A 19,302-nucleotide genomic window follows, 5' to 3' on the forward strand; every position below is an offset into this window, starting at 1 on the left:
AGGGACGCCGTAGAAGAGGGCTGTGGAAATTTAGAGCACCTGGGGTTCTTTAACAGCTTGGAGCCGAAAAGCGCGACATCCTGATATGCTCAACGCTTAGCGCTGACGTTGTCCACATGTTTTATGAAGAAATAAGGGGCGTGGAGGAGATAGAGCCTGAAGTACGGTTAGTAAAGGCGAAAGAAAGGCGAAAGCGCTTGTCCCGTCCTCTTCTCTTGTGTGCCTCGTCAATTTTGTGCGCTGCGCAAAGATGGCGAAAGGAAACCGTTCTCTCTCGTCTTTGAACTAGGAGGGGCTTACGGGCCCTTTAATGCATCCGTTAATATGGCGCACACACCACATAAGTTTTATATGTTTCCAGCGAAACTCATCATTACGTGGTGGCGTCATCATGGCGTCACAGTTCGCCAAAGTTCGTGACGTCATTATGACGTGATTATGACGTCATCTCACAACATCGTCGCTTGGTCAACGGTGGGTCGATCCCGGAGGCACTGCAAAACCACGTGTGGCGCAGAATGTTTTCTCATGCCTCCGATCCCGGAGTCAGTGCAAAACCACATTGGGTGCAGAAAGCTTTCGGGGGGACCGGGTTCAACACAGTCGACGAAGAAGAAAAAGAAGATAGCGGCTTTTGTTTTCCAGTCGTCTTACGCAAAAGCATAAGGGATCACGTGACCTTTATTAAGAAATATGTGAGGCCTCAGTGGCGTTGATAGGTGCGCAGTGTCCTATTGCACCCATTTCGAACGGCATGCCAGGGTCGTCTCGGACGCACTCGTGGTTCTCGGAGCAGATGATGAGAAGCCACGGGTTGCACTGGTCGCCCGGGCACTGAACGGAAGAAGATACAGTGTTGAAGCAGTGTAGTATTTGCGCAATTTAACTCCGCTATTGAACAAAAGATTTTGCCTTTGTTATAAAAAACTGTCACGGAGATATTTTTAGAACTCGAGGCGAAACTTTCTCCGGGACACCGAGCGAGCCTCTGTATACACTTTTCAATGAAGACTCCCTGGGTGCCGCCATAATCGCCTCTGTGCTGTTGTAAATATTCATGACCCCCAAAAATGCACCGCCGAAGCGCGACGTCACCCTTTGTGTAGCCGTGCAACAGCCCGGAAAGGAGGTGCACACTTTCTGCGTTGAAAATATCTAAACGCGTAGTGTATAGATGGATGGATGCTATGAGCGTCCCCTTTGTAACAGTCTAACAGAGCGGTGACATCTGTGCCACCAGGCTCGACAAAAAGCAGAAGAAAAAAGTGATTTTCCTTTTTCGTCACCAGTGCTCGCCGACGGAAGCGCTACTGATGGCGAACTTGCCCATTACTCTCGGGAACGTAAGCTGACGGCAGCAGTAGTTAACTACGTCGATGCACGTGTGTCTCCGTGCTGTTCGCGTTTTCGGAGTGAAATAAGCAACGTTCGTCGTATGTGTGGTGGCCGAAAGTTCAAGGGATGTCGAATGACAATAGCTGTGGGTTGGGGTGCTGAAACACCTACAGAAACTCCACCGCAACATGGTTTTACTCATTCCCCGCGAGGCCTCATGAGCAAGAGCGACGGAAGCAATAGATCACTACCGTTCGCTGGGAAAGCCGAGCCCCTTCGTCATTTTCCGCGCTAATGCGTCACTTCTTGTTCTCATGCTTTCTTTCGGCCATAACGGTGCTCGTTGGATGCACTCGATCATGTTGACACTAGTGGGCGACGAAAGTAATCGCAGCGTGAGCATGTGTTTATTCGGTTCGATCGCAGTGCAAGGGCACTTCTCTTAGGTTCTCAATGACTCTTGGCGCATATTTACCATGTTACTTAAGCTAAGACGCGCTACTTCACAGGTTCACCATGTTTTCTGTTAAAGTTGCTGAAGCTCGATAAGCATAAGCCTATCGAACTTGGCCGGCGCTTCTCCGCCTTTAAATATATCGTACAGATTCTCTCCGTAACATTAAAAGATAAAAGGGCTCATACTGCAGCTTCGAACGGTTTCAAGGAGGTCACCAAGAGAATTTCAAATTTTGAAAACTGCAGCTGGAAGGGCAGTTCGATGAATATAGCAGAATGGCATCGGCGGTGGAGCACTAGCTCGGCCTTTCATTTACCCGTACGTCTGGCGACTTCTGCTTTTTTTTAAAGCGACTTTGACGGCACGGTCATGGCAATGTGATGTCACGTGTAAGCAGCGGTAGCAAGATCGCTGCACTATGAGCCGGCATCTTGTCGTGTGGAGTTGTTTGTGATATCAGTTCGCCGAAACGGTCTGTATTCATTATTTGCAAAAACAGCAATGGTTGTCTTCAGGAAGAACAAGTAGTGATTAAGACGTCGCATTTGTAAACAAAACAAGGCGGCTGCTCACCACGAGCTGCACCTCATAGCTGGGCTTTGTTACGCTGGTCTGCGCGACGCACCTTGCATGTATACGGACTGGATTGTCCCGGTTCCATTAACGCCGTGCACACTTTCGTAGATGCCCACGCCTCTGCCGCGGTGCGGAGCGGCCGTGGAAACGTCGCGATATTTTGCGCGAGCACGTGGCGAGAAGCTTATACCGTGTTCTGACGTCAGGGTACAGTAGCATCTGCAACTAGCATTAAAAACACATTGTAACTACTTTTACAGGGTGCACTCGCGCTTAGCAGTACATTTTCTAGGCACTTGAGGGCTTGGCCTTTCAGTTGACGCAAGAAAACGACAAGTAAAAATTTTCATGTCAGTGCCCCTTTAATAGCACGAAGCCACAAACACCCAAGGTTTACGTGTCTCTGCCTTGTGTGCTTTGCGCTGTTAAGACGTGTAACTTGTTTTCTTTGGGACCCCACTAACGGGAAGGGGGGAGTGACTGCGGTGAAACTTGGCGCTCCTCCTGACGGAGAACCCTTCGAAATTGTGTGGGAATCACTCATGCGCGAATCACTCATTACCAGTGAGCTTGTTCACTGCACCTAACCGCAATACAAGGAATGTAAAACAAATGCACACTTCAACGTAGCACTTGGAAACACGTATGGCCAACGACTGCTTGACTTTCATGGCGCCAAAATTTGGAACGCAGTACCCCCTGAGGTAAGACTGCTAACCATTTCGTGCCTGTCATGGAAAAACTGTACTTATAAAAAGTTACGTGATTCCCCGTCAGTTTCATACTGTGCCAAGTTGTTCCTTCACGGAGTTGTTCAGCGTAAGCACTTGCACGCTGACCTTTGCAAATATGTTGCTTCTACGTATGATATGCTGTTTCGTTTCGGTTGAGTTTTGTGTGTGTATTCTCATAACTATGTATTCTCCTAGTGATTCATATGTACAATATACTCTTTCCTTTTGTTTTGTTTTGAGCGTATGTATTTCGCCCAACTGCATAAGGTTGTATCACTGAGAGCTAGATATGAGTACTGCTGCTACATGTGTATTGACTATGGGCCTTCACTAGCCTTTGGCTACTGGCCCAGCAGTTGTTTGCACAAATAATGTATCAATGAAAAATAATTGGATTGAATTGAACTTCTATGCTTCATGCGTGCTCCCGTACCTGATAGCAAAGGTCGCAGCATCCGCAGTGGTCCTTGTAGGATCCGCAGGGGCACTGCCGTTGTTCACAGTAGTCCGGAGTGCACGTGAACGAAGAGCAGCTTAACAGTGACGTCCCTGATGAGCTGCAAGTTTATTGCTTGATTTATTAAGGGGCCAGCCTTATACCGGTGTCACACGGCCACTTTTTATCGCGATCTGGCCTGATCCTGATCAAATTTCTTTATCACGGTTGGCTCCTTTACGCAAGCTGCAGAAGGCAGCCAATCTCTGTTCAGCAATTTGATCAGGATCTGGCTTAATCGCGATCAGCAGTGTGCCGCGTGACACCGGTATACACGGGAACTTTTGATTGCGATGAGGACCGATCCGCATTAGGCTCGATCGTGATCAGGTGCTGCTACATGGGCACATTTAATTGCGTTCAGGGCTGATCGGGATCGAGACAATCGCGATGTAGCTTCGTGATCGCGATTGGCTAACGTCTGCGCCAAACTCGATCCGCATTAGTACGTACCGTGTGGCAGCGACAAACTAGTTGATCGCGATCAGGAAGTCCGATCCGGATCAGCCCTGATCGTGATCGAAAGTGCTCGTGTGACACCGGTAATAGGTGCCTCATCAAGCACGAAAAGGGGCCGTTGGCGTCAGCACGTGTGATGCAAAAAGTCATCATGGGATGATGTATAGCCCTATCACATAATCGCAACGTCACAAATCACCAAGATTTGGGACGTCGTCGTGACGTTATAGTTACGTCACTCTGACGCCACATAACGTCACTCGGACGTCACCGTGTGACGTCATCGTATGACATCGTCGCTTGGTCAAAGGTGGACCGATCACGAAGGCACTGCAAAATAACCTGGGGTGCAAAAACCTTCCAGTGCCTCTGATCCTGGAGGCAGTGCAAAACGTTGGGTGCGGAAAGCTTGCGGGCGGGGTTCAATACAATCGATCGGGAAGAAAAAGGTTATGGCTTTCGCCTTCCAGTCGTCCCCGGCAAATACATAAGGAGGCGTGTGACTCTTTTGTTTATTTTATGTTTGATTTTAAAAATGCTGCCATTATAATATGAGTTCGGAGCAAAAAAATGGGGTTACAGCAGGTGCAACAAAAAAGGAGTTCAGTTACAAGTGTTCACAAAAGTAACATAGAATTTCGGCCTAAACGATGGTACTTGGAATCAGCAAAAGATTAGAGTAAAACGTTTTACGTAAATGGCGTTATTTAACGTCCACTGGCATCGCATAGTACATGGGTCTCTAGCATTTTTTTTTTATTTCGAAAGCCCTCCGTTAGGCATACACATTTATTCGGGACTTGCACATACCTACAATTAACCTTCGCCCCCTCCGTGCAACGGGCGTCAGGCCTCGCCGACTACCCTACCTCGATCGCACGGTTCGTGGACCTTACCACCGTTCATTGTTAGACGTTATACTCGAAGCAAATTTGCATCCGTATTTTTGATAACATTTTGGCTGCATTGAAATGCGACCATTACGGCCGGTATCGCACGCGCGTCCTTCGAGTCGGCATCCGAGCACTGTAAGTGCTGTACCACAGTGGCGGCCACTGATCAGAGTTTTACGTAACGCATTACAAGGAATCAATTACATGTAATCAGCTAGAGTTTCTTGTATTTTATAATATAATCGATTATTTTTTGAAACTCTAACGTTCCGGGTAATTCAAGTAGATTTTTTTGCAACTGATTACCGGTGATCAATTACATTTTGTTCTCGAAAATCATGTTGTTACCGGTCTTGTAGGGCAGTTCTCGTTCCGAAAAATATGCGATGTCTGTGTAGAGACCCCCCGTCCGGCCAGACGGGGGCCCCTGCAAGGCCTACTTTTTCACCTTATCCTTGGCCTTCACTGCAACGCCTTACCCGAGCGTCAGCAACAGCAAAGCGCGACGCTTCATAGAGCACATCGACACCGGCATCGAAGCACTGCGCAACTACGAGATGGTGCGCAAGGTGTTCCTACGTTATAATACCGCTATAATACCGGTGCGTGCATTGAAAGAGTGTTCAGTGTCGCATCTGATCGCGAACGAGGAAACGTGGAAGAATCAGTGACGACAACTTTGAAAAAAAAAAGAAACTACGGTTGAAATTTAATAGCCTGTAACACTATATCACAGAATCCGCAGTAAGCCTCCCAGCCTTGACGCAAGCTTCCAGCCTTCTCTCCACCATGCAAGCCACAGTAGTTCATTTTAGTTTGAGTAAACTTGCGTTGTGTTACGGCAATAAACTTTTGAAGGAAAGTAACGCAAAAGTAACCGATTACATTTCTGTAATTGCTGAGTTACTTTTCTGGGGCTGTTTAAGGTTTAAGAGCTTGAATTGGGCTTTGCTACAGAACAATCAAACGCTTTGAACACCGGGTTTAATTATTATGCAACGAACTTTACTTACCTCGTTATTGCGACTGCGCTGAATAAGAGCGTGACCAAGGCTACGTTCATGGTGAATCTGAAAATTTTTAAGTGGTTTGAGCGACAGGCAGTATTTACACCGGTAGAGAAATGTCACATTGTGATTTACCTATACATAAAAAAAGAAAAAAAATCGGCAGACGCATGAGCTTCGCATTCAATAGTAGAACACGATAGCGTAATCTGGCCCCGTTCGCACCGCCTTCTCAATCGCCAATCGGGCTTCACTTCTCGATGGTCACCTCAACCGGGCCGCGAGGAAAGCAACGTCTGTGCGCACGTAGCATTGACTGTTTTAAGGTCGCTCAGAGAACGTGCCTACTGCATGTACATTTGCGAAGTGCCCAGTACGCCATAATTCATCATTCTTGCGAATTAGCGAAGTGTCCATTCCGCGTCCGTAACGCAATACGCGAACCTACGCTTCGTTGACGCTGTTGCTGCTGATGATAATTAATTATGCCGTCTATAATGGGTGGGCACCTGTCAAACACCTACTCGTTGCGCACTTTAGATGGTGTGATGATCGGTGCGATTACACTGATATGTCACGCAATATTCTATCTGTTAACGTGGTCCCTCGCACCGCATGACGCCTGTATAGCCTCGCCACAGTGGTCTGGTGGTTATGGCGCTCGACTGCTAAACCGAAGGTCGCGGGATCGAATCCCGGCCGCGGCTGCTGCATTTTCGATGGAGGCGGAAATGTTTGAAGCCCGTGTACTTAGATTTAGGTGCACGTTAAAGAACCCCAGGTGGTCGAAATTTCCGGAGCCCTCCACTACGGCGTCTCTCATAATCATATCGTGGTTCTGGGACGTTAAACGCCAGATATTATTATTATGACGCCTGTATAGCATTTCTTTTTAAAGAGCGAAGCTCTTAAAGCTCGAGGTACAACGTCCACCGTCCGCCAAAAACCCTCCGCGCCATTCGCCTAGCCGCGCATGCGCCGAGGAGGTGCCGCCTCTAAGCTACGCCCATTGACCGAGACAACACGCGCAGCCGCCGCGCCGAGTTTGCCCTGCGTGGCGCGAGCCGAGTACGAGCGACGAAAGGCCCGCGCTTCTACCGGGGCACGTGCCAGAGCCATGTTGGCACGTTAGTTTCTGGCGCTGGAGTTTCGACATTCTTGCATGGTCTGTGACAGGCTGTGGCTCGACTCTACTCTGTCTACGTCAAGGAAATGTCAGACAAGAAGGTCACGTTAAGCCTCTAAGGTCGACCAGCTTCGCTGCTTCTTCAGCTTTACACGGCTAGTGTAAACTTAATTTTTTTTTTCGAAACAGTTTCAAGCACTGGCGTGGATCTGCGGTAAAACACCGGTCTGCCACACAGAAGGCTTATGTTAAATTTCGACTCGGACCCATAATTTTTATCATTTGCATTCATCGCGTTTTTCGTTCACGGACACCGCCAATTGTTTTCTCGCAGCCAAATACATCGCCGCCGACGCCGACACCGGAATTTCTGCTACACGGCCTCTTTAACGCTTAATATTAGGACAACGCGCACACACGAAGACGCAAGAAGTAACTGACGGCACTAACGCTTGACAATCGAGAGCGGTCGCGTCAGCGAAAGGCCTGCGCAGGGTTCCCCATCAGGGGGGGGGGGCGATGGTTGATCGCAGCGCCCCCACCCTCCAAAGACAATGTACGAGGCAGATTTTGCCCCCCCCCCCCCTTTTATGTGACCAGGAGTTCAATGTATGGGGCAGACTTTGCTACCCCTTCCTATATAACTAGGAGGGGCGCCTCCGGTGGTCGAAATTTCCGGAGTGTTCCGCTACGGCGTCCCTTACAATCACATGATGGTTTTGGGACGTTACGCCCCAACACTTATTATTATAATATGAGCGTGCCCTCACTGATCAACCAATCGTCCCGTAAATTCAATGGTATTTGTCTTTTCGCTCCTAAGGCACGTATGACCTGTTACGGCGCTCGCTATTGAACGATGCTTTATAGAAAATGTTTATCACAGCTACAACGGATGAACAAACGAGCAGAAAAGGAGAAAACTCGTATCCGAAAAAAGAGCACTACTCACTGCAGTTTCAAGCGCTCCTTGCCCCCTAGATTCTTGCGTCCGTTTCAGCTGGGTCGCATGTAGCCGGTTGCTTATACAGAAGCAGCGTTACTTTTATCTCTGCAAGAGGCGGAACTGCACGCGACGGACACCAGGCGCGGCCTGATTTTGCGAGCTGGTTTTGGAGCTGTTGCAGTGGGTGGCGCGGCTTTTCTCGGTTAAGCTGGTCAAGGTTACACTAATCTAAAACTGGACAGAAGACTAAGAACAAATACAGTTTATATCCAAAATAATAGTTGGAAGTCACCTCAGGCGAGAAGCCGCGAAATGCAACTCGGAGGTGCCCGAGAGCCCGTACAGATGCATTTCTAGGCAACATAAACGTACTATCGCGCTCAGTATGAGCTACATCCCGCGAGCGCGTGGCCGAGCGCTCTGCAAGGTTGTACAGTGACGCCGATCTTGAAAAAATTTCGAGTTATTGGGAGAGAGTTTGGCTCTTCCTGCGAGCGCGCATCGCCTCCACTTGCGTTCTCCCTCGCCCACGTTTTGCCCTGCGGTGATATCAGCTTAGAAAATGATAACTTCGCGGGTGAAAGCAAGCAAGTAGGGGCGATACGCGCTCGCACGAGCAGCCAAACTCTCTCCCGATAACTCGAAAATATGCCAAGATCGGCGCCACTGTACAGCCGTGCAGAGCACTCGGCCACGCGCTCGCGTGATGTAGCTCATACTGAGCGCGATAGTACATAATGAACAAAGGATATTCAGCGTAGTATGGAGACAAAGTAGGACATAAAATACTGATAAACATTAGACGCATATATACATTGTATACAACTGCGTACAAAAACGGAAATGTATGCATGTATACTAAAAAATATTGAAGAAGACGATGCGCTCCCCTTGGCCCCTTCCCTCGTTATTTACTTGCGCAAAAACAGCCTAGCTTTTGTGGCTTGTATTTCAACATGAGCCGACTAGCCCAGCAACGTGTACGTCTAAAAAATAATGACATCGAATTGCGATAAACATCACGACACGTACATTTAAACATGCGTGATTTTAACAGGTTTATATCAATACATAGTTACAGTACAAGTATTTAAAAAAGTGATCACGTGGTATACAAAAAAGACGATCGCATGAATCGGCGATAGTATGAATGAAGGTTGCTGTGAGTTGAGTTGGCACGCTCCGGTAGCTCATTTGGAAACTTCCACGCCTTGGCAACGGACTTGAAGTTACACAAGAAACCAAGTCGGGAGCGTTGGAACGCGAGGCGAATGCGAGGTGAATGAGACTAGATATTTAATTGTTAAGTCGAAAGCCTTAAGTGCCTCATCAGAGGACGAATCTGAAAATGTGGCGTATGACACAGAAACTGCTGTAGTACATCTGTTGCAATCGTCGAGACTTGTATATTTTACTCCCTTGTCATGCGGGAAGAAATACATGGGGCTAATCGGAAGGTGCTTAAGAAAGCATCACATCAGAAATGTTTTATAGCTTGCACCTGCCACGGTGGTCTAGTGGTTATAGTGCTCGACTGCATACCGGCAGGTCGCGGGATCGAATCCCGCCCGCGGCAGCCGCATTTTCGATGGAAGCGAAAATGCTCGGGGCCCGTGTACTTAGATTGAGGTGCACGTTAAAGAACTCTAGGTGGTCGAAATTTCCGGAGCCCTCCACTGCGGCGTCTCTCATAATCATATCGTGGTTTTGGGACGTTAAACCCTAACAATTAATATTAAATTTTTATGGCTTGTGTGCAAGTTCCTTAGCAGTTGCGCTATTGCATTTGTTGTCCAGTTCTTGCGCTTATTATGTGCTACCACGATTTTCATGTTTCAACCCTTCGCAGAAACTGCAGCTGCGCTCGGTCTGTGATGAGAGAGGGTGGAGCTTCGTAGATCTTGTGACGTCACATATCGCGGAAATGTGTGACGTTATCATGACATATCACGATCTCATCACGTGACACCCTCGCTTGGTCAATGTGGGTCGGTCCCGGAGGCAGTGCATAACCACGCGAAGTGGAGTCTTAACATTGATGTACCGAAAACTGTGATCGAAACCATATTTGAAACAATCATCGCTGGAATGAGCATGGACACTTCAAGTCGCAGTCGACGTTTTGACACAGGGACTTGGAGACGAGTCCGTCGAAACGTTTCCTCCAGCCTGACTCATCTGTCATTTGACTACGTTGCCTTAGCAACGGTGATGGAATTTGAAACAGCTAAACATCACACCGCTTTGCGTCTTCGTGGTGAAGCCGTAGAACTATAGCCTGGGGTGATAGGTACGAGGATGGCTTGAGTTGGCATTGCATCTTAGAAACGTCACAGCGCACTCAGACGGGGACAGTTCTGATTCAGCGCTATAGCCCTGTTTCTTCTTCACTCGGTCTCCGTCTTTGCGCTCTGTAACTTTTCTATGATAAATGCGACTGCGCTGCACATTCGAGGAAGGATGCTCATACTTTTAAATGCGAAGCATTTCTTAGCAAAGCACAGAATTTGATCGCTTCTATCTATCCAGCCTCCTACGTCTGGCTGGACGCTCTCGTGGTCGTCTCCTTAGCTTGATGTACCGGGTGTTCAAAGCAGTGTTGCGGAGTTGCCACTCCGGAATTGGAATGACTCCGGAATCATTCCACATTTTCGTGACCCCGGAATGGAATGCGAATGGAACGGGAACAACGCTTGGAGGAACGGAATGGGAATGGAATTAAGCGCCTTTTGCACGGAATGGAACGGGAATTTAATGAGGTCTTTTTCCGAAAAAGTGAACAAGTAACCTCGCATATCTTGGTGCTGTTGGTCGGATGCAGCGGTCGCGTTTCACTAGTGCTTCCCATTTTTTTCTTCGCTCGCTGTTACGAGGGAAGCGAAACATTCGCTGGCCTTTCGCGTGTGAACTAGTACACAGTGGCACACGGCAGCCTGTCATAGCGGCCAAAGAACTGATCTCAATACATCAAGAACAATGTGTTCACAGCACCGTTCCCGCGCTAGCCTCTGCGCGCCGCCCGACACTCTTGAACCAATATGGCCGCCAGGTGGCGCGGAGTCTTTCAAAAGGTGTCTCCACCCTGGAAGCGGAGGCGCGCACATATCGACGCACCCTAGCTGCCCACTGCACAGCGCGCGCTCCCACGGCAGCCGAAAGAAATAAAAAAAGTGGAGACATATATGGGTCAGCTTGGAGCGTTGCAAATCGGTGGAAGCAAGAGGAGGTGTTGCATCATCGGTGTGGCGAGTTGTCGAGAGATGGCGCCAGTTTGTTTTTGCGCAACGGAATCGCAATCTTCATTCAAAATGCATGGGATCGTATGGGGGCATGTATGGGGGGTTGGGAGAGGGTGCAACCGCCTTTCTCCTCACTAGTCGCCAGGGGAGCCGAGCGGTGGCGCCACCATACCAGCGCACGAGGCGGATACTACATTATACGTGGCTATGCCTGCTCTCTCGTATAACGCTGTCTTTATTCCAGAAATTCTTTTACAGTGATCTCGGCCATCTACCTTACATCGTTCACCTTACCCGCATACCTCATCGCGGCGGACACGAACTACAAGTGTCACGCCCACGTGCTCGCACCGTCATATTTTCCTCTTCATTTTTCCTCCGAGCAGCATCAGATTGGAATGGCCTTTCCCACAACATTGCAGCCATTACTATTCCATCAACCATCTTGAACAATGTAACCAATTTTCTTTCCGAATGAATTTCACCTGGCTGTACTGTACACCCATTCCTTATGTACTACCCCCTTTAGGGGTCTTTAAGGAAATAAAGGGATGTGATGTGATGTGTGTGCCACAGAAATTGGGCAAATTCCACGCACCACTCACCACGCTGGTCCACTAAAAATTAAGAGCACACACGGGGGCAAATGGCGATTAGGAGCCGCCCGTTTCAGCTTCTCCTGGTAGCCATTTGTGAAGAGTACTTGGGCGTGATAGAGCGCGTGTCGGTGTATGATGATGATAAGTTTCTATCTACGACACACGGCGAACCCCGAGAATAACAGCTCTGCTGTATCTCAGTAACCTGCGATTCGCTGATGACATTGCATCGATGAGTAACGCGGGAGACGAATTACAGCTCATGATTACTGAACTGGATACGGAAAGTGGAAGAGTAGGTCTGAAAGTTAAAAATTGGGGGACGCTTAAGCTTCGCCTTTAAGAGTTGAACGCGATAGCGATCACCTGCCCCTAGTGCGCACTTCGAACGCTACGAGGGTTTAACAGAATGCGCGCACTAAGGTGTGTGCCATATGTAATGGGTAGCATGCTTTAAACCAGGATCAAATATGCGCGAGAAACTTTTTCGAAGTTGCGATGCACCCACTACGTGGTCTTAAGGGAATACGCGCAGTAATTTGTGTGCCTTTTGTAATGGGTGGTTGTCTTTAAACCACCAAGTCGTTATGATATGGTCATGGTGTGACGCCCGATGGCAATGTACGCTTGTACCACGCAATATTACTGCGATATTACATCTCGTACTGTGACACCTCTATACAGGACGCGTATTTTTGGGAAGTATGAAAGTTACTTTCAGTGCAGCTCCAAGCAGAGGCGTGGCTGTATAGTAGAACACCTGCTTGGCTGTGTGGTAGAACACCTGCTTGCCACGCAGACGGCCTGGGTTCGATTCTCACTCGGACATAACATTTTTATTATTTATTTTATTCGCAGCTTTTTCGATTTTTCGGTCACGGACAAGATGATGATTTTTCGCTCACAACCAACGGAGCCGACGCCGACGCCAACGCCGACGGCGGAATTTCTGTGATACGAGCTCTTTAACGCTATCGCGTTAATATGCGTAAAACTAATGTCGAACAATATTGCCAGAGAACAGCGCTTTGCGATAGGTGGCGAGACACTGGAAGTTGTAAAGGAGTACGTCTACTTAGGACGGGTAGTAACCGCGGAGCCGAACCATTAGAGTGAAATAACTAGAAGAATAAGGATGGGATAGGGCTCATTCGGCAAGCATTATGAAATCATGAATGGTAGTCTACCACTATCTCTCAAGAGGAAGGTATATAACAGCTGCATCTTACCGGTACTTACCTATGGAGCAGAAACGTGCAGACTTTTACAAAGAGGGTTCAACTTAAATTGAGGACGACGCAGCGAGCGATGGAAAGGAAAATGATAGGGGTAACCTTAAGAGACAGGAAGAGAGCAGAGTGGGTCAGGGAACAAACGGGGGTTAAGGATATCATAGTTGAAATCAAGAAGAAGAAATAGATATGGGCCGGGCACGTAGCCCGTCGGCAGGATAACCGGTGGCCATTAAGGGTAACTGACTGGTTTCCAAGAGATGGCAAACGCGTGAGGGGGAGACAGAAAAATTAGGTGGGTAAATGAGATTAAGAAGTTTGTAGGTATAACGTGGCAGCAGAAAGCACATGACCGGGTTGATTGGCGGAACGTGGCAGAGGCCTTTGCCCTGCAGTAGGCGTGGACAGGCTGATGATGATGATGATGATGATGATGATGATGATGATGATGATGTAAAAGACAGAAGCAGGAAAGCGCACGAGAACGAATGAGGCGTACACTTACATAACTCCTTTATTAGTGTTGTTCATGAAATATAAAGGGCCAGGATAAGAGGTGTAAACACAAGAAAAATGACCCGTCTAACGCGGCCATTCATGATCTTCGCGAACTATTCGTGGTAGCGTTTCTAGGCTTGCAGTGTCCCACACCGCCGTGTTCGAATCGAGTCGAAGGGTTGTCCAGGACACATTCGTGGCCACTGGAGCACAGGTCGAAGAAGTACGAGTTGCACTGCTCATCCGGGCACTGCGTCAATAAGGGAGGATTAGTAGAGAAAACGTTAAGTGCGCGCATGCGCAGAGCCATGCACGCGTAGTGAACATTAGCGACATCCGGAGTATTCTAGCGGCAGACAGTTATTTCGGCAATAGCATATACTTCTGGGATGCCTGTTTGAAAGCGTCTCTGACGCTAAGAAAATAAGAGCCCCTTTCAAGTCAAGCATACTTAGTCAATATTACTTCCTCTTGTCACGTTATTAGACAGGCGTCGAGCCATAGTTTAAATGCGTTTTCTGGTCTCTTCTAAATGTGGTCAACTTAAGTATAATAATAATAATAATAATAATAATAATAATAATAATAATAATAATAATAATAATAATAATAATAATAATAATAATAATAATAATAATAATAATAATAATAATAATAATAATAATAACTGTGGGGCTTTAACGTCCCAAAACCACGACATGATTATGAGGCACGCTGGAGCGGACGGCTCCGGAAATTCTGACCACCTGGGGTTCTTTAACGTGTACCTAAATATAAGTACACGGGCCTCAAACATTTTCACCTCCATCGAAAATGCGGCCGGGTTTCGATCAAACTTCAGTGCGAAAGAACGTCAACGGGGCTTAGACGGAGACACGTATAGAACCTGTAATTTAAAACAAAAGTGGCAAAGTCTTGAATCCTAAGGTGGAAAAGGTGCCGTATTTATTAAATGCGAAGCATTTCTTAGCGAACCTCTGGCACTTTGAGCGTTTCTATCTACGTATCTATCTATCTATCTATCTAGCCGCCTACGTCTGGGTGCTCTCATGATCGCCTCCTTAACTTGGTGTAGACCAAAATTTGCATGGGAGAGTAAGAGGATTTGACGAATACGACTGCCTGGTCATGACATCAATAAACTTAAAATCTTGTCGCGTACGTCGTCAAACCCTTTCCACTAGACACGTGTGGCACATACCCGTTTACAACGGGCGCGGTGTACGGGTATGCGCCACACGTGATTGACAGTTTATATCTACCGAGGAACGGCGAGAACATTGTTAACTGAAATGCTAGAGCGTTAAGGAAAACCAACATCGGCAGCGTTGACTCAACGAATGGAAAGAATGAAAATGAGGATCCCAGCAGGAATCGAACCCAAGCATTCTGCGTGGCAACAGAACCATTCTACCACTGAGTCCACCATGTCTATAAATTGGTTTGGAAAAAAACAGCCTACGCAGGCGTAATATCGGTGCAACGTTCAATTGTGGTTGGTGTGCTGGCTATCTAATTTTATAAGAAAGCAATGAACACTACATGATACTCCTACGACGTCTACTCCTACGATACAGGCGTCATATCAGATTAAAGTCTGTAGTTCCAGTGTTGGCTCCGCTTTTATAGCAGTCTAATAAACATCAACGTTTGTATTTCCTATGATTCAGCAAGCTATATCGAAGCATTGCTCGACTCCGGAGGAATACATTAACGAATGTTACATATGATATCCACATCACCGCACCGTAAAGTGCACTTAGTCCGCCAGAACGACGCAGTGTCCTCTTCATTACTTACGAGGCTGGGCAATGGCCTCATGCTGACCGACGATGATGCCAGATTGATTGACAGCCGCTTTGTAGACTAGGCTACATAGGCCACATACGCCCAGGTAGTCTACAAATACGACAAACACCATCCACTGATGTTGGTCTACGTAGCACTATCCAGGCCTACCAGCCTCGACGGCCTATACCTCACCAACGCGAAGGGTGGCTTCAGGTTCCGACATGTCGCCGGCTCTGTCGACAGACAATTTGTCGACGAAATGACCGAGGAATCCACGAATTCCAACAGCTCTACCATACCAAATACTTCACTACACATGGACCCCTCGTCACCACCATCACTACCGGATCCTATAACAAGTCATGACCAGCTGCCGGTGCTCACTGATCACGGTGATGATGCCCTTGTTCAAGAACTGTCAAGAACTTCTTGCACACATGCACACGGGTTCGTGAAACGTGCGTGCGTTCTCGGGACACGTATAAGCACTACATATCAGCTTACCGCTTCTGATGTTGGTAATACCCACATTGCCATTGGCAGCGTTACCCAACCGTAAATAACTGGTTATATAACACATATGCGGCTCTTCAACATATATATGTGTGCGTATAAAATATATACAAATCTTTAGCGTCATTTTGTAACGTGTCGCTCAGTAAAAAAAAACGTTACGCCACAGTCACCTACCCGCCGCATGCTTCGCATAACATCGACTCCCACGGTACATGGGATCTGCCGAATTTTTATTTGATTATTTACTTACTTATGTTACCCTTTGCTTACAGAGTATATATCAGAGTGGTAGGGCAATTAACGACAATAAAAGAGGAACACATATCACATTTCGTACAAATATATAAAATAACAGAGACACAAAGATTAATAATGCTAACAATTTACTTACAACAAGATAATAAAGCAAACTGTGAACAACGATATTATTAGGCGGTGAAGCAACGAGCAAAATAAATAAGGTCTTGAACAAATCACAGAAGGGGCAATTAGGTGATCAACGTTCTAAGGACTCTCTAACGTTGAACACGAATCCCAGCGGCTGCGCAATCAGCTCACCTTGTGGCAAAGGTCGCAGCAGCCGCACAGGTCCTTGTAGGTCCCGCAGGAGCAGTCAAACTGAGAACAGCTATCTCGATTGCACGTCACCTCAGCGCAGTTGGGAGGAAGCGTGGAGGAGACCCTGCGAGTTTGCGGCGTCAATAACTTACACTAGTGTGGCAGATTGGGCGATTATGAAGGCAAAAGCCTTAGATGCCTCATCAAACGCCAAAGTTGATCGTCGGCGGCCTCAACACGAGTGATGCGAAAAATCATCACATGATGACGTCACCATTTGACGTTATCACGTCACAGATCGAAAACATTTGTTACGTCATTATGACGTCACATATCATCACTTTGTTGTCAACGGTGGGCCGATCACGGAGGCAGTGCAGAAAGCTTGCGATGACTCCGATCCCGGAGGCAGCCTAAAACTACGTTAGCTGCTGAAAGCTTTCGGAAGAGGGCAGGAGAGGATCAATACATCGGGCGGGCCGACTACCTACGTATCTCGCAAGGCTAGATCTGCTGGCAACTTACAACATGCTCATCCTCAGGCTCAATACGTCGACTCAGAAGAAAAAGAAGAAGATGGTTTTCGTCGTCCAGTCGTCTTAGGGGAATGCGTAAGAGACTCTGTGAGTTTTTGTTCAAAAATTCAGTGCTTTGGGTGGGCGGAAATGCGATTTGTTTTGCGGATGACTAGTGCATTCCGCTCCGCGCGTACAAAGCAGGGCGCATGATGGAGGATACTGTAAACAGGCTTGCTCTGTAACTCAATATTGAGAGATGCGCTAGTCGGGACACTCTTTCCAGGGTACGAACGCTGACGTCATAAGAATATAGTAAGTGAATCAAGATAAGAGTGAATATTGTGAGCGAGTGAGTCGATAAGATGCGAATGATGATGACAGTTGCGTGCTACAGTTCTTACTCACTTGAAGACAAACGAAGCGATGAATAAGACTGTTATGAATGCAGCGTTCATCTTGCGCCTGAAAAAGAAAGAGAATGGAGCGGTTTATTTTAGACTTCGAGTAGAACTTGTTCTGACATCGTAGTACATAGGGTCATAAGCTTGCGGTCATATTAATCAGTCATTCATTCAAATGCCTGTTCGAATGTCCCCAGCCTGACGAGGAATTAAAAGTCTGTACGCAATAATAATCCTGGGGTTTTACATTTCAAAACCTCGACACGATTACGAGGCAAGCCGTATTGCGATAATCCGGGTTAATTTCGACCACCTGTAAATCTTTAAAGTACACCCAAATCTTGCATATATGCCGCTGTCGTGTCTGGGGATCGAACCCGCGGCCTCGAGTTTTGCGGTGTGACTCCTTACTTGCTAAGCTAGCACGGCGGGTAAACTTTACATGGTGATACGCAATGCGCTATCAATGTGGCTCACATTATGACGCGAAATGCAAACTGCGTAATAACCTTTCGCATATCCAACGCACCCCTCAAAGTCTATCTTAAGCGAGACCTAAGTAAAGAGAATACCTAGGTCATGTACAATCATGTTGCTTAAAATTCTGTTTATTTTCGCCCTACGCTACATGTACCATAATGCAATGTTTATGTTTGTACGCTACACCATTTCTAAGCTGCACTGAAATTATGGACATATCGTATGATGAAAATCATGGTCAGCCGCCTGCATATGTTCTGGTTTGCTCATCTGTAAGTGCATTTGTGTATACCCATGACGTAATCAAAACTCGCGAAGAGTCCTGAGACGAAGTCTTCGAACATTTGCAATGGCGTCGAATAATCGAAACCTAAGCACAGCTTCGCAAGCAATAGTAAAAACCTGTAGAGTTCCTCTTACCGTTGGTCGAAAGTAGAAATATGTGATATCCGTGTGCTACCGGTTTCCGACAGGTCTATTCGACGATGTCTGTGTACGATGTAGTATGCGTTCTAGCGCCGAGGTTACATGTGATGCCCCGAACCTCTGGAACAAACACACCTCTTGGGGAGTTGTTCTAAACTCTGGTGTGGGCACCAGGCCTCTTGGGCTCAGCGCTGTCGTGGGGAGGGAGAAACGACGACAGAGAACGATCACTCGACTCGGCCTTGTTGATTTCGTCGGCAACGAGTGTCTTATTTCGAAGCGGCGCTTCATGATAGCGTGGCTAGGAGTTTACACGTAGCCCGGTGGGGTGGAACTGACAACGGCAGCAAGGCAAGCAACGTCCCCAGCAAAAAGGGGCTTGTTTGACGTCACTGCCATGTATTTGTTGCTGCTTTTAGCAGCGAATCTGTTGTAGCTCGCCGTAGTTTGTGCGGTGCTGCAAAAAACGACCGGCGGGTATCCGCCACAAGAATTGAACAAGCCTCATTACCGAGTACAGGAGGTTCGAGGGTTAAACGAAAACACTGCTAGGCGAAGTGGAGCACGTGAAACACGTGAAAGAGAGAGAGAGAGAGAAAGAAAGAGAGACATAAAGAAAGCGATAGAAAAGAAAGAGAAAGCGAAAAATAGACAGAAATAAAGGGAATGAAGACATAAATAGTTAGAAAGAGATAGAAAGAAACAGACACGAAAGAGAGATAGAAAAAACAGAGAGCAAGACAGGAGGAGAGAGAAATAGAGAAATGGAGAGAAGCAAAGAAAGAGGGACAAAGAAGCAGAGAGTGAGAGAGAAAGAAAAGTAGAGATAGAAAGAGAGAGAAATATAAAAAAAATAGAGGCAGAAAGAAACAAATAGACATGAAGAAATAGAAACAAACAGATGCAAAAAAGAGATACAAGAAACAGAGCGAAAGGTAAAAAAAGAAGAAAGAAAGAAAAAACAAAGAGAAACAAGGAAAGCCACCCAGCTGCCCTCAGGCTGGGCACCACTAGT

The 19,302-nt window shown here is 47.2% G+C and overlaps 3 protein-coding genes across 3 annotated transcripts in view; 1 reads left to right on the plus strand and 2 right to left on the minus strand.

The window, feature by feature from the left end:
- LOC125759165 (lysosomal alpha-mannosidase-like) overlaps positions 1–19,302 on the plus strand; it is a 122,411-nt gene that overhangs the window by 79,667 nt on the left and 23,442 nt on the right. The window lies entirely within an intron of this gene.
- Positions 639–6,055, minus strand: LOC119400395 (8.6 kDa transglutaminase substrate-like). Its single transcript, XM_037667416.2, has 3 exons — positions 5,964–6,055; positions 3,536–3,659; positions 639–834 (listed from the first exon to the last, which is right to left on the minus strand). The coding sequence occupies exons 1-3, from the start codon at positions 6,011–6,013 to the stop codon at positions 685–687; spliced, it is 324 nt and encodes a 107-aa protein (XP_037523344.1). The 5' UTR covers positions 6,014–6,055; the 3' UTR covers positions 639–684.
- LOC119400391 (8.6 kDa transglutaminase substrate) lies at positions 13,598–18,466 on the minus strand. Its single transcript, XM_037667412.2, has 4 exons — positions 18,282–18,466; positions 17,386–17,442; positions 16,463–16,586; positions 13,598–13,847 (listed from the first exon to the last, which is right to left on the minus strand). The coding sequence occupies exons 2-4, from the start codon at positions 17,433–17,435 to the stop codon at positions 13,695–13,697; spliced, it is 327 nt and encodes a 108-aa protein (XP_037523340.1). The 5' UTR covers positions 17,436–17,442; positions 18,282–18,466; the 3' UTR covers positions 13,598–13,694.

Source organism: Rhipicephalus sanguineus, chromosome 7 (assembly GCF_013339695.2).
Source record: "Rhipicephalus sanguineus isolate Rsan-2018 chromosome 7, BIME_Rsan_1.4, whole genome shotgun sequence".
Lineage (NCBI taxonomy): Eukaryota > Metazoa > Arthropoda > Arachnida > Ixodida > Ixodidae > Rhipicephalus > Rhipicephalus sanguineus.